The sequence below is a fragment of the Dasypus novemcinctus genome, chromosome 6 (genome assembly GCF_030445035.2).
Source record: "Dasypus novemcinctus isolate mDasNov1 chromosome 6, mDasNov1.1.hap2, whole genome shotgun sequence".
Classification (NCBI taxonomy): Eukaryota; Metazoa; Chordata; class Mammalia; order Cingulata; family Dasypodidae; genus Dasypus; species Dasypus novemcinctus.
In genome coordinates this window covers 24,615,962-24,638,696 of record NC_080678.1, presented here as the reverse complement: position 1 = coordinate 24,638,696, position 22,735 = coordinate 24,615,962, and the positions used below count along the sequence as shown (strand labels likewise).

The window sequence follows — 22,735 nt, the reverse complement described above, 5'->3', positions numbered from 1 at the left end:
GCGGTACAAATATGAGTGAAACAGCAACCCAGCCGTGTAATTATGACTTTGATATGTGCTATGGAGGCAAAAGTCCACACAGGCCTTCTGAGGAAGTAATGTCTGGGTTAGGATCAGAAAGATGCAGTAGCCAGGTGCATTAGCTGAATTTATTTGCTCAAGAGTGATTAAGGTTAGGATTGGGTTTAGGGGAAGGACAGGGCAAGGTTAGAGAAGAGCTTTCCAGCAAAAAGGACTAGTATGTGCACGTGTCTTAGGCATCATTTGGAGGCTGACCAGGGGTGAGATGGCTGCCCAAAGAAGGAAAGAGACAAAATAAACGGAGCAGAGAAAACAAACTGGGAGTTAATCAGGCAGCAAAGCCCTTTCAAAGTCCACCTGGGGGCTGGGGCCTTCTCCTGGGCTGGAACCTGAGGGACCTCCGTGGCTAGCCACCCGGTTTCCAAGGGAGAAGCAGCCTCCCGGCAGCCTGAGTGGGTGTGCCGAGCAGGGATGGCAGATGGGGCCGGGGTGGGCAGGAGGCGAGGGGTGAGTCGTGTGCCTCAGGCCACGGCAGGGTGTCCATCCCTGGACTGAGGACCTAGGGGCTGTGTGGACCCTGGATTCCTGGGGGCCGTCAGGTGTTTGCAGGCGCTCGGGATGATGCCTGTTAAAGCCATCCATTTCTATATGGCAAAGGGGCTTAGATGCCACATGGTTGGTGGATCCTAAATGATATCGCAGGGACAGATGCTGGGCATTATATATCCTGCCATAACCCACTGAATGGACTGGGGGCAAGTGTAAACTACAACATAAACTATTATCCATGTGGTGCAGCAGTGCTCCAAAATGTGTTCACCCAATGCAATGAATGTGCCACAATGATGAAAGAGGTTGTTGATGTGGGAGGAGGGGGGGTGGGGTGGGGTGTGAGGTACATGGGAACTGCTTATATTTTTTAATGTAACGTTTTTTGTGACCTATGCATCTTCAAAAAAATACAATTAAAAAAATTTTTTTTAAAAAAGGAGATCCATTGTGTTTAGGAGAGCCCTCACTTAGTGGGTAACTGCGATTTCATACAGTACTACCTGCAACTTGTATAGCTAGAACAGGGACATAGGAAACACTTGTCCCTAAACACGAGCATTATGGTTTTGGTTTTGTTCTGTTTTTTGATCAAAGAAAGAGTCCAGTGAAAGAGGGGGTGAAGGGGGTGGAATTAAAACCTTACGTAATGAGATTTGAAAGAAAACTTCTGAAGCTGGCAGGCAACTATGGGCAACGCTTCAAAGGACCCTGAATCAATGTTTGTCAATAGCAGTTTTGCATCCTTTAATTTATCTTTCATGAATATGAAGTGTAATGTTATTAGGAGCTCACCCATGCCTTCCTCCTGGCTGAGAGCCGATGAATTGGGGCTGCTCTGGTAGCATTTGGCCTGAGTCACCAGGGGCAGAAGCCCATGGCCAAGGGCTCGCCTGCTCCAGTCCTTTCATCCTGTGGAATCCATGGGATGTGGCTGGGATGCTACTTACACCGTGGGGCCTTCCGCACTGAACACTCAGTCGTCACCCTGCCATGCCCACCTCCCCCACCATGTGCACCCAGGAGTGCACTTTCTTTGCAGAAATTCCACCCCAAGCAAAGAAAACACCCCATGATTCAGCCCTGCCCCAAAGTTACCATTTGTTTAATCAAGATAGTTGGTTTGCAAAACATTAAACATTAAACAATATTTGATGCCGAGTTAATAATTTGCATCCTCTTCATTTGTTCCTGAATCGTTGGAGACTGACATCCCCCCTCCCCCCAAAGGCAAAGACAACAAAAGAAACTGTATTTAGAGCAAAACACAAGTCCTTAAACCGCAAAGGCGTTTGCCAGAATGTCTGATCTCCATGTTCTGCTTCTAATGGTTCTGATGGGAAAGGCTGCCTTCGGGGTAAGTGTTCTTTTCAAATATCTGTAGTTGGGAGGCTCTGAGGTTATTGAAGAGGACTGAATCGGCTGGGCCAGGAGTGGTGCTCCACTTCAGTTGTAAAAGGTTGGTGTTGCCAAATTGAATATATCCTGATTTCGAGAGTGTATGCCCTGTAACGTGGGCTGCTGTTGAGCAGCCAATTCCGTAGAGCTCCGTGGAACTCTCTGGGAGCTCCGTGGAACTCTCTGGGAGCACAGTCTCCATGAATGCATTGCAACCAAGGGGCTGGGACGATTCATCCACTAAGGCAGTGTGCTGAAATCAGCTGTGGATCACAGGGAGCCCCTTGAGAAGCTGTTTGTTGAAAGCAACAAACTCTCTGCAAGAAAACGCACCTGCATGCACCTGCTAACACACACACCCAGCTCACCAGCCACTCCCAGTGGACCCTAGAGAGGAAACCTGCTGGCTGCAGAAGACCCTGCCACAGGTTTGCTTCAATGGGTTAGATTTAGGGAAATGCGTTACAGCTGGAACTTTTCCTCCTTTAGCTTCCACACGCCCACAATAGATGCGGCAGGCAGGAGGACGTGGTAAACAGGTTCTCCCATGGGGCCCCTCAGGGCCCTTTGGGATCAGCTGAGCTGTTGGCTCCTGCCTTGAGTTTTGGTGGTACAAAAGTGTCTGCTGTGTCTCTGGGGGGCACGTGAGAGAGGGTCTTATACAGAAATAGAGCGTCCTGGAAGTTCCACTCAGGATGGGGTCAAGGAATGAGTATGGGCTTTGGAGCTTTGCCGCATTCCGGCGGCTGAATGTCGGACAATGAACAGCATCTCAGCCTCAGTTTCCATTTCTATAACACAAGCGATAATCTCTCACAGAAGGATGAAACAAGGTAATGCCCGTGGCTTTCAATAAATGTCTTCCTTTAGAATTTCTGGAAGGAACGCAACTGCCCTGTAAAAAGTCAGAGACTGTGTCCCTTTGTGGGGGATGGAGTGCTCGAGGGCGGGCAGAGGGTGAGAACTGAAATAACATTCATAATCTCTTTATCTTCTTAAGTACCTTTGCATTTTATTTACCATTTTACTCCATTGAGCTTGCAGGAAGCAGATTAGATTCGAGGTTTTCTGATTAGCACGTTTTTAGAACAACAGCTTCTCCCCGCCTTTTGGTTAACTCAAACACCTACCTTAGCTCCATATTAAGCTGCCAAGTGACTCATTTCCGAAAGGTTTTTCTTTTCAAGGTATGACTTGTGTGTGTGCAGTGGCTACAATTACAGATTGTTATCAAGCCCTCTACCTCATTTGATTGCTTGTTTGACATCTGGGCCGAGGTACAGCAAAAATGCCACCGGTGTAGAGAGAGGCAGCAGAAATTACCAGAGGCCCATGAGGGGCCCAGAAAAAGTACCAGCCGGGAAGAATTAGATCCTGAAGTTTGCAGGCAAGGAGAAGAGTCGGAGGCAGTCTGTTTGAAGTTCACAAAAAGACAATGGTCCTGAAACATCCCTTTTTTGCAAGCCCCAGTGAATTTTTAGGGTTCCCAATGAAATTATAAGTCAATAATGGATAAAGGAGAAAATATGAGTGGTAGCCTTCAGGCTATGACTTTAGTCAATTCCAAAGAGAGGATTCAGAGCTTTGGAATGTTTTCTCACCCGATGGGGGCCAGACAGGTGGTGCTTTCCAACAGGCCTGTACAGAAATCTAGGAGAGAGGGGCCATTTAGCTGAGGTGCTAATTGAGAGGCATTATCTGGTGGGGAAGGAGCTCTGCAGTTGGGCTGGTCAGCCCCATCCCGCCCCCTGTAGCTAAGCACACTAGCCAAGTGCAGTCATAAACCAGGAGTCAGGGTGCCCCTACCTGGGCCCAGCGCTTGCCTGGATCAGCTCTTCCCCTGGAGGACCCCAAGAAGGAGGGCCCCAAGAAGGAGGTTCTATCATTGTTCCCATTTTACAGATGAGGAGCTGAGCCATAGAGCAGGTGGGTAACTCAGGCCTGAGTCCTTCCGCTGGAAGTAGCAGAGCTGAGCTCTAGATTGTGGGCTGATGCCGTCCAGACAAGGTCTCCTCCCCTGGAGCCCTGGCCAAGGATGAGATTTCTTCAGTCCACAAACCTGCAGGGGCCCAGCCCTCCCCATCACAACAAGGAGCCTCTTTGCTGGGCGGAGCATAATGTACTCCACAGGCCTCAGCAACTTGCAGGAAATCCAAGATCTGTGGTCCCCACTCTCTAGAAAGATGCCTGGATATTCTCCCATGAATGCAGACCACAAAGGGAACATTATGATGACTTCCTTTGAGGATCAAATGTAACTGGGATTTTTGTCCCAATAGCTACTTCATTTCGATAGTCAATGAGAAATGGATCAATATCCAGGACCATGAACTCCAGGGTAAATCCTTCATAGCCTTCCCGCTCTGTTTCTTATCTATGGTTTTTGAGCACCAGCCCTGTGTCAGAAACTCTGCTCTGAATAATGCATTAGCCTTGCCTAATAAGCCCATAGATGTTAAACTAACTTTCTCAAGGTCACACAGCAGAAAAGGTCAAGCCAGAATTTATCTGGGTGGGTCCTACCCAGAGTTTTGCCTTGTCCATTGTAGGAGGGAAGTTAACTGTGAAAGACAGCTGCCTGTCTCCAGGGTTTAGAAACCTCTCCTTGCCGTGGTTCTTGAAGTGATCTGGGGTGCCTCCGGGCTTGCTGTAGTGTAATTTGATCTCTTCCAGGATCAGAAGCGGGGGACAGTGCTGGTCAGATCTGCCCTGGCTCATCTCAGCCCATCCCCCGGGAATGGGAAAGACCACAGCTTCTCCTCTCCCAGAAAGGGGACTTAAAATCCAAATGCTTGTTTGCTTGCATTTCTGGGCTTTTTAAACCCCAGGATTCTAAAATCGTCTCGGGAGAAAAGCCTCAAAATATTTGCATAGACCAGAAGTTGCAAATTGACAGCATGGGGATATACTCTGCACACAGCCAAGTTTTATTTGGCAGGTAGAAGGTCAGCCTAAAGAATATTTTAATTTTCTTTTACTTGCTTGGCGACATTCGAAAATCAGAACCTTTCACATGAAAACAGATTTCTAGCTTCTCTTGAGTATTAGCCATTCTAGTAAGGCAGGGCTTGCATTCATGCAAGGGCAAGGCACCCTCCCTGGGGCAAAGCAGGAACTGCTATCATTATTAGAAGAGCATAACCTATCCAGGTGCCACAGTCCCCACCCCTCCCTATTGCTGACACCCTTTCGCTTGACTGAAGAGAGAGAGAGAAAGAGAGTCTGGAAGTTGGAGCACTGGACACAGTACCTGACAAGTACCTGGGCTGAGCATCCTGATTAATTCAACGTTCTGAATCCACCCTGCCTCCAGGACCAAACAGGGCCTGTGACGAGAAGATTCGAGCCTCCCCTTACGAAGCCTCAATACTCGAGAACATCAGGGTCTCTTTCAGGCCTAGGAGAGCCAGGAGAGACACCCCCGTTGTTTAATCTGCAGGGTCTTATGGAGGGATTGAATTTCACTGCAACTTCTTACAGATTTTTTTTTTAACTGATCCTAAGCATGAGTCTAGCTCATTAGCTTTGGCAGTATGCAACGGTATTCAGGGAAATCAGGTCACAGGAAATCGCCTGTGTATATAGGCATGGGTATATTTATATTTTAAATTCATTAGGGTTTCCTAAATGCAAAAGCAATTCTGCTGTCACAGAGAAACAGCATGCAGAATATTCGGCAGCCGGGATTTTAAATAAAACATGCTTTTTCTTCATAATTAATATAACAAGGTTTCCTGGCTTAGGACTTGGCAAAGATCCCAGGAAAAATGGTGGGAGGAGGGGGGTGGTGTGACGTGACTGTGACCTGACAAACAAGTTCCAGGAAGAGTTTGCGCTGAGCGAGCGCTCCTCAGTCCGAACCTCCCTCGGTGGCTCACTCCGGGATTTGGGGTGGGGGTGGGGAGCCAAGCTCACTCACACAGTGGCTAGTAACAACAACAACGGCAATAACAGTAGCATCCATCTATTAAGTCTTTACCCCAGGCCAGGAACTGGGCTTTCCATTCATGATCTCATTTAAGCCTCCCACCAACCCTATGAGGAAGGGACTATTGTCGTTCTCATTTTATAGATAAGAAACTATCTGCTACAGAGGCCCAAGAGCATACCTGGGGGAGGTAACAGGAGATTCGAACCCAGGTCTGCCCAACGCCAAGTTCTATGTGCGTAGCCATTGGGCCGCAAGTCTATTTGCCGGGCTCTGCCCAGAGACAAATGAAACCGTTGATGTGACACCAAAGATATCATCCTGGTCAGTGGCTGCAGATGCCAGCTTCACGCAGCAGATAAAGGATGAGCCTTCTCACCCCTGGAGGCGCTTTGAACAGACCCTGATGTTTCTCTTTCTAACACCAAAAGGGTCTCACCTTGCTAGATGGACAACAATTAGTTCAGTATTTTCAAGTCATGAGTAGACCCATCTTCAGAAATTTTACCAAAGCCTGAACTACTTACTTAATCCTTTTGCTAAACCAACTCACGTTTCCTCCATGTAAACAATTCATTTTCAAAGGCCATCCTATAAATGGCAAATCAAAGGAAGCAAAATGGTGTTGTTGAATTCTAGCTGGGAGCTACTGGCCGTGCTACAACTCTGTGCCTGAAGCCTGCTTCTCTTTGCTAGAGACACGCCTGCACTACCCTTGGTCTTGCCCTGTGAAGGGAATGGAAGGGTTGAAAGTGACGTGAGAAGGAAATAACCGCACTGTGTTTCATGTTATTTCACGCCCTGGCTCAGCACCTCCCCAAAGTCACCTCCACTAGGTACCACCAGGAGCTCACGTTCCACACCTTGGGAAGGACACACGGGCGGACGGCTTTAGTTCTGCAGTTGGCTCATGGTGGTGGGCAGTTCCTTTTCTGACCCCCTGGGCTGACAATGCATGATGCGCAGTGGACCTAGCCCATTCTTTGGTTTTCTATCTTCATTTGCCTTTTCAAAGGGCTTCCAAGTGCATCACCACATCCAGAAATGAGTATTTGTTTTTATCTAATCTCATCCTGGTCTCATTCCTTAGCCTTCACCAACACCCACCCACAGACCCAGTCAGTTTGACCGAAGCCCCTGAGATGGTGAATTTGTACAGATATCTGTCACCCAGTGCTCCCCTGAAGATTAATCCAATGCAAGTGCCACGCTCCTCCTGAGAAGCCAAATCCCCTGGAATAAAACATCAGACTGGCTAAGAGAAGACTTAATTTAATAACTGGGGAAACCGAGGCAACTTGCTCTGGAGGGAAGATAGGCCTACAAGTCTCCTTGGCCAGGAGCTTCATGCCTAAAAGATAGATCCAAAGTGTGGCAAGAGCAGTCACCTGGATACTGGTTGAAAAGGCATGTTTTGGACCCATCCCAGGCCTATCAAGGAAGCACAGCCTCTGCAGGTAGGGCCCAGGGAATCAGAATTTCTATCAAACTCTCCAGGGGACCTCTATGCATTGTGTTTGAGAACCACTGCATTTAAAAGAGAACTTGCCCGGGTCTAGACAGGACTCTTCTCTCCATCCACCTGCCCCTGCCCAGCTCCATCTGACACTGCCACGGGAAGCTGCAGCCAGTCCTCAGGTAGCGGGCAGGAGGCAGAGAGGGCCAGCTCTCAGCTCGACATCAGGGAAGCTGCACCAATTCCCTCGGAGCCAGGTACAGGGGATTGCTCTCCAAGCCAGAAGATGCAGAGGCGAGTCGCTCCCCTGCCCCAGCGCGCTCGCATCCCTACGCAAGCCACTTCACCCTGCCGGGCCTCAGTTCCCTCCACTGCAGCTGAAGGGACTAGACCAGCAACTTTGCATGATGCCTTCTGGCTCGTCACTGTGCTTCTGTGAACAGCGCACCCAGGCTTCCAACGAGGAAGCCACCCACAAGGACTGCTGACCTGTGCTTTCTCCTTTGCCCTCCAAATTTCCCCATCATAGCCTTCCCTTCCGTGCCCGAAGCTCAGATTAAAGCAAATCCTCTGTGTACCCACCAATCTCCAGGCAGCATTCAGCAGCTTGTACATGAAAGCAGGAAGGGCAAGATTCGTGTAACAAAAAAGACTCAGGGACTTTGCACAGCTGCTCTCATGAGCTAGCTCACGCGCACAGCAGAAGCAGGGGTGGGAGGATGGCAGAGGCAGGATTGGGGCAGATGACCAGGCATTGGCTGTCCCACCCCCTGCCACCTCCACCCCTCTCCCTGGCCGGGGGCACCTTGTCCAGCAGTAGGCCTGGCCCTGCTGAGCTATGCACTTGGCACTCGTCCACCTTTGAGCAGCCACACCTGGCTGTGGTGCAGAGTTCTCTCTGCCCAGCTGGCCTCAGAGAAACACCCCCCTTCCCTGGTGTGACAGCCCATCTGCATGGTAGAGTGTCTGAGAGTAAGGCGTTGCCGGGATTGAGTCCCAAACTATCAACTACCGGGTGGAAGATTTTTCTGCGGCTGATTCCAAGATGAGCCTCTGACCCCAAAGGACAGGTCTGGCCCCATGTCCCCCACCTCTGGGCCCCCTGAGAATAATGGAAGAGATCCTCTCCCATCAGCCCAGCCACTTAGACTCTCAGCCTCTGCCATTTTGTTTTCTAGAAGGTTTGGAATTCTGAAAGCTAGGAGAAGCACCTGGTTGAATCCATCACTGGATTAAAGAGAGAAGCGCACAGATAAGAACTTGGTGCCCCCACCCTCAAGGAGGTTCCACCGTAGATCAGTAAGACTCTAGCCTGGGCGCCCTTTCTCTCTGCCCTTCCCTGCCTTCCCCACGTATCGGTTTCTTAAGGCCCTTCTAACAAGTCACCACGAACGGGGTGCTTGAAGACAACAGAAACATACCCTCGCAGCGCAGGAGGCCAGAAGCCTGAAATCAAGGTGCCGGCAGGGCAGGCTCCCTGGAGCCAGGAGGGAGCCCCCGTTCCCCACCTCATCCAGCTGCTGGCGGCTGCAGGTGGCAGTGGGCCCCGTCTCTGCCTCTCTCGCCCCCGTCCTCCCGTGTCTGTGTGCGTAATCTCCTTCCCCCGCCCCTTGTGATTAGTTAGGGTGCCCCCAGGTCACTAGGATGACCGCCTCTTGAGCTCCATAACTTCATTACATCCGCAAAGACTCTATCCAAGTAAGGTCCCATTCCCAGATTCCAGAGATAGCCCCTCTACCCACAAACCAACCTTATCCGAGGGGGCGCCCAGGCCTTGAGACGTGTGCCCGGCGACTGGGGATGTCCAGCTCCTGACCTTGGGGGACCAGAGCCCTGAGCCACAGCTCCACAGGGAAAGGCCAAGTGTGGGGTGGATGGGGCGGCAACTGGACCTAAAGTGTTCTCTCGGCCCCATGGCGAGGCACCCACCGGTCTCTGCGCGTGAAGCAGCTTCTTCCCACCGTGGGTGGATGGTGACCATGTGCTACTTTAGCCTGTGGAGAACGTGGAACTGAGGGGACGGAAAAAGTGGGCAGAAGTGGGCTGGCATGCTTTCTTTGGGGGGGGGGGGGGGAGGATGATAAATTATGTTTAGAGCAGATTTAGTTTTATAGACAAATTGCACAGAAAGTACAGTGAGTTCCCGTGTACCCACACACCCATTCTCACAGAGTTTCCCCTATTTTTAACCTCTGGCATTAGTGTGGTACATTTGTGACAAATGATGAACCAACACTGATATGTTATTAGTAACTGAAGTCCATAGTTTACGTTAGGGGTCACTCTTGGCAGATACATTTCTACGGGGTCTGACAAATGCCCACATGCCTTCTGATCAGGTGGAGATGTTTGGTGAGATGTGTGTGCCGTAGGGGCTAGCTGAGGCTGGAGTTGACATTTGTAACTTTCTCCCTGTTACGGGGGGGTGAACAGCTTTCTCTTTTCTAAAGCTTTCCAAGGACAGAGGCCCCCATCTCTTACCCAGCCCAATGTCCTGGCCATCTGATGGTTAGGGAGCTCTGCTCTTGCCAACCCTCAGTTCCTTCACTCCAACGACATTTCTAAATGTCCGCGCTCCCTCATCCCACTTAGCCCCAGCGAGCAAGGCAAGGGCACAGTGGAAGACCGGCTCCGTTATGCTCCAGCAGTCACTCGCTGAGTGACTTTGGGCACCTGAGTCCCTGCATACCTCAGTTTTCTCACCTCCAAAGTGGGCATATTATAGTACCTAAATTACCAAGTTGTGGTGTTCAATAAGTGAAACGAAACTCATGTGAAGCATTTAGCCCAGTCCTGGGCACATGGTCAGCTCTCAGTAAATGCTGAGACCATACTGCCATCGTTACCAGCAGCAGCCACATCTTCATCATCCATCGCCATTCATCTTCCCCTTTGGATCTGCAAGTCCCAGGATGAGTTCTCCTATCATTTCCCCGTCTCTGTGGACAAATTGGACAGAATGATGGGATGAAAGGAGGGAAATATGCCCTCTCACCCCCGCCACCACCCCGGCTCTTTTCAGGGACCCAGATGTGTGGCATCATGGAGCCAGGTAACCAAGTATTAGCCTGGCCTCGTGCACCTCATCCCCGGATAGCCAGCCTGGGGTCTGGGCCGCAGCTGGACACGGTGATATGCAAGATGAGGGCGCTTGCTTCGGATCCCTGAGAGCCCCCCGAGGTGCAGCCCAGGCTGCACAGCTGGGTGGCAGCAGCTTCAGACTCCCCGAAGCTATCGGGACCTGGAGGGCCCGCGCAGCCCCGAAGGCCCGGCCGCCTTTTTGTCTGGGTTCAGGGGAGCGCCAGCAACTGGAAAGAGCACGTCTGCCACCTGCTGGCGCCGGGCAGCACAGCACCTGGCCGGCCCTTAGGCTCTGACCAGTGCCAAGGGGCCAGGGCCAGGGCCACGGGCTTCCCTGCGGGGGCACTCCCTCCTGTCCTTCCCGCTTCTCAGGGCTGAACAGCCAGGGACCTGCCGCTCAGCTCGCCTAGGACGACGGCGCCGGCCTCTCCTCGGGGCTCGGGGGAGAGAGGCAGAGAGGGACAGCCCTTCCTCCGGGCGAGCTCAGAGGGGGCACAGGACGGGCCGCCTGCGACCGCCGCGGAAGGGTGGGTGTGGATGAGGGGCCACTGCCGTCCTTGGGGCCCCCTCAGCACCCCATGTTGGTTCCGTCCTGGCCCTCACTCGCAGAGGTGTCAGGCTGCAAGCTCACCAGGCCAGGGACACCCTGGGATCTGCGCCTGCCCCCCCCCTTTAACACCCCCCTCCCAGTACCCACCCCATCCCAAGAAAAAAATATCACCCCTGTCTCATTCCCTGCAGAAGCAGGGCTGCCTGACCTTGACGTGATTAAACAGGGGCACCGTCCCAGACGGCAAACAGCCTTCCTTCCCTTTTGGCATTCCTTTCCCTTCCCCAGCTTTCTATTTTATAATTTCCCAAATCTCTAGGAAAGTGGAAAGAACAACACAATGACCCGTCACCTGGATAGATAACACACTTTGTGAACATTTAGCTGCATTTGCCCTCTCTCACACTCTCACGGGTATTTTTATTTGTTTTGTTCGCTGAATCATTTATAAGTAAGTGATAGCCCCTACCCCTAAACACTTCAGCGCGCGTCTCCTCAGAATAAGGTCATTCTCCCGCAGAACCATAGTACCATGATCACGCTCAAGAAATTCAACATTGATATGATCATACTATCTAATATAAGTTCATATTCAAATGCCCCGATTGTTCCAACAATGTCCTGTAGAGCTTTTTTTTAAAAATCCAGGGTCCCATCAAGGACCACACACTGTATTTAGCTGACATGCTCCCTCATCTCATTTATTAAAGAGCAGCCCTCCCATCCTTTTACCTTTGATGACGTTGTCCATTTTGGAGGGCTTAAGCAAGCTCTTTGCAGAAGTGCCCACGGTTTCCATCTCACAGTTCGCCTGTAACGTTGCTCTTGATCAGGTTCAGGAGAAGCGTTTTTGTCAGGATTTGATGATGTTGTGTCCTTGGTACATCCCATGAGGATCCATTCTTCTTTATTTTAATCTTTCTTTCCTAACTTATCTCCCTCCTTCCCAAAAAAAAGGTTTAAGGAGGTCTAGACTACTAACAGGTTTCATGTAAAACAAAAGCCTTAAACTCCCGCTGAGGGTGGAGGAAGCCGTCGCGGCAAACTGCCTCGGCTGGCGCGGGGCCCCGGAAGGTGCATTGCCCTCAGCTTTCTGGCACCCAGACCCCCAAGGCAGCCTGTGCAGGGAGAGAACTTGCATTTTCTAAGTCAGGGGTTGGCAAACTTTTTCTGCAAAGAGCCAGAAAGTAAATATTTAGGGCTACAGTGTCTCTGTCACAACTACCCTGCCGTTGGAGCAGGAAAGCAGCCACAGACAATCCCCTAAGCACACGGGCGGGGCCGCGGTGCCATAAAACTTTATTAGCAAATGCAACAGCTGAACTTAGCCACTGGCGGACCTGGGATGTAAAGGAAAGGAGCCATTCCAGTTATTACAAGAGTGGCGTTTTCTCTATCTGATTGGTGCATTCTAAAAGGTGCTGGTCAGATAGATCATCAGTTCTTTATTCAGCAAATACTTTTCGAGGGAGGGCGTGCAGTGAGCGCCAAGCTCAGAATTGGATAATACATTAGTGACGGCACAGAAAGACCCCTGCCTTACTGGAGGACCAAGACTGGAGCTATAATCAGGACCATGAAGGAAATGAAAGGGTGCAGGGTGGGAATAATTGGGGGGTGGGTTGGGGCGTCATGCTGACAGGGTGGCCAGGGAAGGCCCCTCAGGGAAGAGGGTGTTTGAGCTGACACCGAGGTAAGGTCACGAGAGGGGGTGGGCCTGTCCTGGCAGAGGTATCAGCAAGGGCAAAGGCACTGGGGGAGGAGGGGCTTGGCTCGTGGCACTCTGAAACTCCGAGACAAGGCTGTGTGTGGCTGGAACTTGGTAGTAAGTGGAAAGGAGGAGACAAGGTTTAGAGGGCATTTGTCGGTCATGGTAGGAGTTTGCATTTTATTCCAAGAATAATGGGAGTCATGCCATTGGAGAGTTTTAAGTATCTGCTCATCCCTTGCCCTCAAAGAGCTGTCACTCGAGGAGATCACCTAGACCTGAACATGAAGCCAAATCCTTTCACAGCTGTGTGTCTTCAGGGAGCCTTAATTTCTCTGATCCTCGATATCCTTGTGTATAACAAAACTGATAAAAGCCACCTCATAGGGTTGCTCTAAGGAGCAAACACAGCAATGCACGGGCAGGCCGAGAGTAGATGCTCCATACCTGATAGTTCCTCTCTGACAAGGTCAAGTACCTGGACAGCCATGGCCAGCATGAGGACAGGGGCACGAGTGTGTGCTGAGGAGGAAGGGCAGCATTGCTGGTGCTTGCCCAGCCTAGGAAAGGAAGGGCGGGGGCAGCTCCAAACCGCAGCCCCCGGGCTCCGTGTCCTGTGTGGATCGGCGAGAGCGCCCCGGAGCTCAGGCCGGCGCCCGGCTGGACTCACCTTGCTCTGCTCTGTTGTTTTTCAGTTCTCCCTGATGTCTGTACTTGCAGACCCGGACCCAGGTGAGTTTTCCAGTCACCCCGGGGCTTCCCACGAGCACAGGCTGCTCCCGGGGTAGAGGAGCAAGGGCGCAAGCGTGCGAGTGTTGCACGCGCCTCAGGGTTCAGCTGGTCACAGGTGCCTCTAGAGTTTGCCCAGGAAAATGCACCCTTGCTGCCCGTGTGACCCGGGGAACAGCATTTCACGCAACTTTGAGTTGCCCAGGGACGCCCCCATGCCCAGACTCAGGACCCCCAGGGGAAAACTCCCAATGTCGTTAAACCTCATTTTGCAGAGAAGGAAACCGAGACCCAGACAGGGGAAGCCACTGGCTCAGGGTCGGACATTCCCTTGAAGGCTGAGCCGAGGTGGAAAGGCCGAGGCAAGGCATGGGCGTGGCTGCGCAGTGCCCGGCGCTGGGCAGGCTAGGCCTGCATCGCTGCACCCACCCCACCCCCTTATTTGGGGACGGTGACCGCACGCCCAGGTCAACCACCCTGGGGTGGCCTCCTGCCAGCACCCCTCCCGTCGCCCCCTCCGCCTTGTGCCCGTGCTTCCTCCAGGCTTGGGTGGCCACGTCCAGTGAGCCCTGCTCTTTCACCCGCAGGGCCCGCGTACCCCGCACGCCACCTCACACACACTTGCACACACACACTCAGGCCCTTTGCCTCTCACCCACTCACCCTCCTGCCCGCTCGCTTCACCTTTTCCTCTTTCCTCTGTGCCGTGCCCACAGCTGCGCCTGGGCTGAGCGGGGCAGCCTGCCTGCCACATCAGGTGCCCTTGTCCCTCATTCCGGGTCAAGGCGCCCTTTGCTGCCCTGAGTCCCAGGGGAGAAAGCTCCACTGACTCCACCAGGGCAGAGGCCTGGGCTGGGCGCCCCCAGGGGACAGTGGGGCGTGGAGGCTGCAGTCCAGCCTCAACTTTGGACTGAGGATTTATTTGGAGCAGAGATGGTGATTTTTGGCCAGATTCAGCTTGACAGGTCATGTTCTCTGCCAGCAAAGCCCTGGATGGACAGACAGAGCCATGCCAGCTCAAGGCGAGTGGCACTAGATGCCAGGCCTTTATCCGGCCTCGTGAGCTTAGGGAATGTTTATGGAATTAAATAGAAATAAATGTCAGCAGGGAAGGTGGGCTTTTGAGAGAACCTGTGTCTTTCCTGAAAGCAAAGGAGAGGGCTCGGTTCAGCTCAGTGTCGTTCAGGGCCCCGGAAAGAGCATGTGTCTTGCTGATGGCCATGCCAGCGTCCACGTGTAGAGGCGGGGAGGATCCAAAGGCAAAAGGCTCAAAGCCCTGCCCAGGCCCTCGTCAAGGGGGCTGCTTTGGGGTGGGGTTGGGCTCAGGGCCTCGGAGACCCCACCCTGCAGGCACTGTGAGGTCACCCGGTAGAAGACACCAGAACACAGAAGATTCGAAAGGCCTCACTCCCTTCAAGAATCTGAAAAGCAGCCCTGCCTGAAACCCCGGGGGGCAACTGTGTGGGAGTTAAGAGGCACCTTTTCCACCAAACCCTTGACTGCCACCTGCCAGGAAGGCGGAATAGACACCTATGATGACTGAGTTTATGGCACCCCTGGAGTTGTGTCGTGAGCAACCTAGTGATCCTGCTGAATAGAGGTCATTGTAAGGCATTCGGGCTGTGTGTCCATCAGGTTTAGAGCTTTAATTAAACAGACTGGACATATGGGGTCAGATGTGATCTGCAACCAAGGACTTTCCAACCATCAGAGTTTCCAAAACAACAACAAAAACTGAACGGACTGTCTTGAGAGGCAGTGAGCTCCCCATCACTGAAGGTATTTAAGTGTCGGCAGAAAAACCACTTGGGAGGAGGTGAAGTGTAATGCACTAGGTCACTTTTCCCATGCTGAAAGCCTGGGATCTGAAAGGACTCTGCCCTTGGCTTTCAGCAGTGTGGTGGGTAGGTGAGGGGGATCTGAAGCAGGCCAGGGCTCGAGTCCAGCGCAAGGTTTTCCATCAGCCTCTGGCTAGTGGGGTGAGGTGTAGCGACTAGGCCTTTGCACAAAGAGCAGGTGTGACTTTAAAACACCCCCGCTGGGAGTCTGATTTAATTCACATGGTTGCTATGCAGTGATGGCATTTGTCAGATCCCTGCTTGCTTTAGACGAGAGCACGGTCGAGCAAGCTCTGCGCACATGTCCACGGGCAGGCTGCTGCGCTGGTTGGTCTTGCTGGGGACAGTGCACAATGAAGGCTTGCCGGAGCAGAAGGGACCCAGCCCCAGCCCGCAGTGGGTGTTTGAAGAGGTCCCATTAAACGGCACAACCCCTGCCCGTCTCCCCAAAGCAGGTGACGCGACAGCCGACAGGCCTGCGGAAATTCCTCTTCAAAGCTGTCTTGGCTGTGCCCGGCAACACAGGCCAAGCCCATCCATCAGCTGTCCTGCCACCTGCCAGTGAGGGTCTCCACTGGGCTTGCCCTGTCAGCCCGACTGGAGGCGCCAAATGCAGGCCGACAGGGCTGGGGTTTGGGGTAGACCCTCGGAGGAGCCGCCTGTGCCACGATGATGGATGACGCCAACCGGGACGGCATTCCAGGGATTTTTATTCCAGTCCACACATCTGGCGAGCTCTTTAGCCACAGCAGCTGCAAAGCCCCCGTGGCAGGCACTCGGAGCTCTTTCCAAGAGACCCGGGCTCTGGACCTCAGCTTGTGGGTTCAGGGACCTGGAGCACGTGCTAAAGAAGATTTCCCAAGGTGGGCTACTTCCTGCAAGCGATAACCCTGGGAGGTTTAGGAAACTCAAACCTACAAGAGGCTTTGGGGCTGATAAAAGGACAAACAAAACTTGGAGTAAAGATAGGTGTTATGATACCATCTCCTGCTTTAGTTTTTCCTTATCTGTAAAATAGGAATAGTAATAGCTACACCACAAGGTTGTTTTAAGGATAAATAAGATTATGTGTCTAGCACATTTATTTAGTATACTGCCCAGGGCATAGAAAACACTCAAGACATAATAACCTATTATTAGGACTGTTTGGGTTACCTCACCATTCAAGTCCTGATAAATTCTAGAAACTGACTCTGATAAATAGACAAATCCTACAGGATTTTTTTTCACACCTAACATAAAATGCTTCTGGAAGATGTCCATTCTGCCCCTAAAGCCCTCCCCTTTTCTAATGAAGAAAGTCTCAAATAATCTGTATTTAAATTCAGAGTGTTTCCTGCAATTTACCAACGGAGCCAAATCTTGTATCAGGCTTTGATCCCTCTCTACCCAGGAAAGCACTTAGACAAATTTATAGACTCTGACAGAGCTCTTCTGGAATTTTCCTCACCAAAAACCTATGACCCAAGTTTCACAAGTGTTTCTTTTTTGAATTCTCCATTCATTCTGCTTTAGGCAGACCCCTTCTTTGCTGGTAGAGCTGCCTGCCTGCTATGTGCTACTTAATCAGAAGGCAGGGAGGCCTGGCCACAGAGGGAAGTGTCAATCTGCCAAATGATATACGATAACTGCTTGTAGAACTCTGAGCTGGGGACTGTGGCATAGAAAGAGGGATAGACATGGCCCCTGCTCTTAAGAAACCAACCATCCAGCTGGGAAAACAAATCCAACAGTCTGTGTTAAATGCTAATCCCAGGAGAGCGATGCCACCTGGCTTTTTTTCTGGCCATCAAACCTAGACTCTGCAGTCAACTGGGCCACTGAGGAATGCACTGTATCTCATTAGCAACCCAGTATCAATCAAGCCCTGTGTATCGGTTTATTATTGCACAACATCCTACCCCAAAACTTAGTGGCTTCAACTACTACCAATGTGTTTAGATCCTAATTCTTTGGGTTGGCAGTTTAGGCTGGGTTTAGCTGGGCAGATCTTCTGGTCTAGACCAGGCTCATCTGACCATGTGGACCTCATTGGTGAGGTCTTGTTTTCTTGGTCATGGCTGGGCTCTCTCAAATGTCCATGACCTCAGCTTGGACTACTGGGCCTCCTGCTGCTTGGCATGGTCTCTTATCCTCCTGTAGAATAGGCGGGACTTGTTCCCATGGCAGACAAAGTGGGAGACAGAGGCAGAAACCCACCAAGCTTCTTGATGCCCTGGACTGGAGCTGACCCATTGCCACATGCTATTGGGCAAAGTGAGTCACAGGCCAGTCTAGATTTAAGAGGTGGGGAAATTGACTCTGTCTCTTGATGGAGGAATTGCATAGTCACATTGCCCAGGGTGTTGCTACAGGGACGGGTAGATAATCGAGGCCATTTTGTTATCAATCTTCCTCACCTTGGAAAGGGATTTCAGATTGACACTTACCTTTACCAGAGGCTATCAGGCCTAGACATAGCCACATTTAGTGCCCTGCCCTTGTTCCCCCCACATATGCACACTTTTTCACTACTGAATTGTCTCCTTTCTTGGCTGGCTTTCTTCCCCCACCCAACCCAGGCTCTTTTGAGGCCAGAGACCACATTTCACTTTTATTTGTGTAAGTCTCCACCTTCCCCACTGCCTTCCTGCACCTGGTATAGTACTTGGCTCATTGTAAGTGCACATCACAAGTTTCTTAAATAGAAATCAGATTACATTTCAACATAATAGGAAAGGCAAAATGAGCTTTAAGTTTGGAGGTAGAGAAAGACTCCCAGTTGGTGCTCTTAAAGCACCCTCAAACACGTTGCTGCTGTCTTCCCACACGCCACCCTCCAGCTGGTCAGCTTTGGTGATGTGGGACCATAAAGCCTCTGCTAGTTCTCTCTACCTCATCCAAGGACCCCGTGCCCTAGAAAATAAGACGAACTTATTCTATAGCTTAGCAGAAATAAGATGCAAAGCCTAGGTGTCATATTCCCTCTTTCACATCACTGAGAGATGAGCAAACCTTGTTAATACGGTTGGATTCAAGTCAAAATCCTCCAACAGACGTTTCCTCCATTCCCCATCGCCAGGTGATTTTAAATGCTTTAGCCAAGATTAGCCAGTCTGACCCCCAACCCATGAGCGAGATGGGAAAACGGACAGGAGCAAGCTGAAGGGCACTTATCTATAAACACCAATTGGAAAAACAAAAATAAATTTTCCAAAGAAAAAAGAAATAAATAAATGATGCAATCGTCTCATTACCAAGCCCCATTGTCTCCCCCAAATGTCAGGTTGAAATGTCTCATGTAAAACTCGGTAAACATTCTTTCCCTCACTTTCTTACTCTGTCTCTACTTTAGCATGCCAGATGGAAGGAAACTTTATTTCCTTCCGGAAGACGATGGCCTTATCTTCCCCCAGATCCTCATCCCAGGAAAGGTGGACTCCTCTGGGAGCATTGTCATAGTGGGGAAAAGTAGCTCAGGAGAAATAATGAGCGAGCAAAGGGAGCCTTGACTTGCCACTGTGATAAATGAGGTGAAACTTTGGCAAGGAACCAGAGCTGGTGTATTCAAAAAGAAAATAAAAAAGATAGCTGCATTTTAATGGGAAATATAAAAGAGCCATTGTGCAAAAGCCAATTTTTCAAAAGCCAAAACAATAAAGACCATAGCAGAATGACTGAGAGACGAGTAAGATAATGCGGTTAATAAGCAGACCTAGGTGAAGTGCCATTATTCGAGTCATCAGCTGGCTCTGTGGGAGTGTTGACTTACACACACTTGATTTTCCTGCTGGACTTGGCCTAGAATGAGGTTTGCAACTGTGGGCAGTTCTTTCAATGGGCAAAATCCATGAGCCATCTCGAGGTCCTTGGGCAATTGCTAATTAGCTGGCTACATATTCAGTGGGGATGGTTGGACCCTTTTCCAAGGGTAGATGTGGATGTATCTGAGGCCATGTGGGAGACACAGCTGAGGCAGTGGAGCACTGCGGTTGAGCCAGTATAATTTAGTGGCTATCTGGAGACAAAGTGTCTTAATTCATATCCTATCATTTATCAGCTATGTGACCTTGGGCAAGTGGATTAACCTCTTTGAGCCTCAGGTTTCTGAAGTTAAAACAGAGATATTAATACACCCCCTAGATTATAATTAGAATCAAATGAGATTGTTCATCCTAAGTAATGTGCTTAGGATAAGACCTGGTAGCTAGTAAAGACTCCATAAATGTTAGCTGTTATGGGAGTAATTTTATGTCATGACCAAGAGGGTAGTGATGAATTTCTTTGATTGCAGTAAGCAAGGTGATTAATAAAATCCCATGGAGAAATATCATTCATGAAACCATCCAAGGAGGCATTCAAGTGCCCCTTGATCTGACCCTGGGCAGATCACATGAAAGACCTTGAAGACCTTCTAGGATCCATCCCTCTTCTTACTGTTCTCAAATGAGAAGATGGAGACACTGAGAATTCAAGTGGTTTGTCCAGGGTGACACATTTAGTGGAAAGCCAAAACTTGACTTGGTTCTCCCAATTCCCAGTCAGGTGCTCCTGACCCCAACAAGCGCCAACCCTGCCTTGCTTGATCTTAACTTCTCCTAAATGGAAATTCACAGCGCCCAGCCCTCCGTGTCCACCTCAGAGGTGTGACAAGCTGGAAAGACAAATGATTCCTCCTTCAGGCTTTGAACTCTTTAGGAGAAAAGGTGTCCAACTAAATAAAATGCTGGTTTCTTTGGCCCTAAGGAGTGTTTCTTCTGTCCTATTCCCACTGCTGCAGATTGGACTCCTGACAACTACGAGTACTACTATGAGGTTAACAACGAGAATGAAAACACCAGTAGTATGCCTGCTGACCCTGAGAATCCCGATTGGTACTACACCGAGGACGGTAGGCCCTCTGCTCCTTCAGGGAAGTTTATGTGTGGCCATATGCACGGGCCTCTCTCTTCCTCTCCAAACAGATATCAAAGAAAATTTAGATTTTGGAGCAAAGTTATTAGAGAACATCTCTCCCATCCCCAAATGATAGATGTAGTAAATGAGGCCAAGTGAGGATCTGACAGCTAAGGTCAGCAAGTGCGTCATGACCCGGTCTCCAGACTCCCTGTCTAGTAAGCTTCCCATGGCCAGACACGGTGAGTAGGAGTCATATACAAAATCATTCTCATAGCTTTGAGCACAGGCCAGGTCCTAATTATGCATAAGTCTTAGTTAGCATTTGGCACCAGCCTGTAACATTAACAAACTTGGCATTGAAGCTTCCTTTCCCTTCCACTTTTGCTGTGTTTTTCTTTTCACTCTTTAGAAGCTTCCACAATTATGGGATGTATGTGTGTGTGTATTTGTACTCACACACATGTGCTTCCACTAGATTTGCTTGTGTAGCTCTGTAACCCAAGCAATAAGGACAGAAAGGAAAACAAGGAGCTGGGTTCAAGCAATGCCCTGTGATTAAATCAGGAGAAGGAATGGAAAGCACTTAGCAGCTGGAATAAAAGCTGTGTAACTGTGCAAAGTGGCCTGGAAGGCAGGGCCAAGATAAGGGGCATCGGGGGAACATCAGAAGGGACCATCAAAACAAGAGCCAGGCCCAGGGATCCTCATTCCTGAACCAAAGAACAATGTGTGTGAACAGGATAAAGAATTCCCCAAGGGAAGATCCATTCAGACAACCATGAAAAGCCAAAGGCACAGATGAAATATGACAAAATCTAACTGAACAAGTAGTTGAAGAAAGATGAAGGCCACTGGGTCATTTCCTCCTCGCCGTCAATTCTTCTGCCACCCTCTTCTTGCCTTTGGTCTTCTTTCCTGATGTGCAGAGAGCTTGTGCTTCATTAGGGGTGGGTTTTCTTTCCCCACTTCTGACCTCCACCCCTGGGCACTGGGAGTAGGGGAGGTCCTCGGGCTTATGAAATGCCTTCAGCATCAGAGACAGACCCCGTGGCACTCCCAGCAAGACTGGGAGGAGAAAAATACTGACGATGGAAAAGAGGATTTTTCTGTGAGAAAGGCCCCATCCCAAGCCAGCTGAAGGGAGAGAGTCACTATTCCTTCTTGCCTGTCCTCTTACTAACCTGACTCCCAATCTCTGATCACATGACTGCAGTCTGCCTTGCTCTTTAAGGGCAATATGTACTTCCCTTGGTTCCACAAACACTTGTTACGCCTTCATTTGGGGCAGGAGGCTGAAACTAGACGAGCGAGTAGGGACTTCTCACCTGATGCTCACGGCAAACGTTGACACCTGCCCATGTCTTAGATCCGTGCCTGTCCAACCCCTGCAAACATGGTGGGAACTGCCTCATCAGCGGGGACACCTTCACGTGCAGCTGCCCAGCCCCTTTCTCTGGGAACAGGTGTCAGAAAGGTGAGTGTGTTTTCACCAGATTTACCCTTCCCTCCAAAATGAACAGAGGCATTTCTGTCTCCTACCCTAGGGGATAAAGAAGGACTTAATGATCCCATGGAAAGAATTATAACCACAGATATTATATCATGTGTAATGGATTCTTCAACCCAGTCTCAGGCAGCTTCTCATGGAATCCTCTTCCCCACACTGTGAGATGGGCCTCGTATCTCTCTTCTAAAGATGAGAAGATTGAGGCTAAGAGGGGATAAGAGCTGGACTCTGATCAGGAAGTGTTCCAAATTGAGGTCATTTTATTAGAGAAGTTGTGGGTTTACAGAACAATTGTGCATAAAATGCAGGATTCCCATACACAATCCTATTATTAACACCTTGCATTGGTGTGGTACATTTGTTGCAATTGATAAAAGCACCTTTTTATAACTGTACTACTAACTGAAGTCCATGATTTAACTTAGGGTTCACTGTTTTGTGCAGTTCCATGGATTTTTAAAAATTGTTTTTCTATTACCATATATACAGCCTAAATTTCCCCCTTTTAACCACAGTCAGGTGTATATATTTCAGTGCTGTTAATTACGTTCACAATCTTGTGCTATCATTACCACCATTCATTACCAAAGCATTTTGCCATTTCAAACAGGAATTCTGTTTATTTTAAGCCTTAACTCCCTTTGCCCTATCACCACACTGTGCCCTGGTAACCCACATTCTAGATTCTGACCCTATGATTTTGCTTATTCTAATTATTTCATATCAGTGAGATCATGTAATATTTGTCCTTTTGTGTCTAAGTTATTTCACTCAACATGATGTCTTTCAGGATTCATCCATGTTGTTACATGTATCAGAATTTCATTCCTTTTTACTGCTGAATAATATTCTATTTTCATTTCCCCAATCATTGGTTGATGGACACTTGGGTTGCTTCCATCTTTTGGCAATTGAGAATAATGCCACTGTGAATGTTGATGTGCAAATAACTGTTTGAGCCCTGCTTTCCATTCTTTGGGGGTATATACTTAGTAGTGGGATTGCTGGGTCACATGGTAGTATTCCATTGTGTGTGTGTATACATATATACCCAAACTCAGGACGTTTTTAAAGAATATTTAGATTAACTAC

General features: G+C 49.8%; 1 protein-coding gene across 3 annotated transcripts in view; it reads left to right on the top strand.

The window, feature by feature from the left end:
• Positions 1–1,775: 1,775 nt before the first annotated feature.
• Positions 1,776–22,735, top strand: part of HABP2 (hyaluronan binding protein 2) — a 32,718-nt gene continuing 11,758 nt past the window's right edge. The window contains exons 1-4 of one of the 3 annotated variants that reach the window (XM_004458069.5): positions 1,776–1,927; positions 13,387–13,423; positions 20,018–20,128; positions 21,503–21,610. In XM_004458069.5, coding sequence (XP_004458126.1) covers positions 1,871–1,927; positions 13,387–13,423; positions 20,018–20,128; positions 21,503–21,610 — 313 coding nt within the window. In that variant the 5' untranslated portion in view covers positions 1,776–1,870. Of the gene's footprint in view, positions 1,928–13,386; positions 13,424–15,100; positions 15,200–20,017; positions 20,129–21,502; positions 21,611–22,735 lie in introns of those variants that run through there. The other 2 variants (XM_012524957.4, XM_058298377.2) reach the window with 2 other exon arrangements.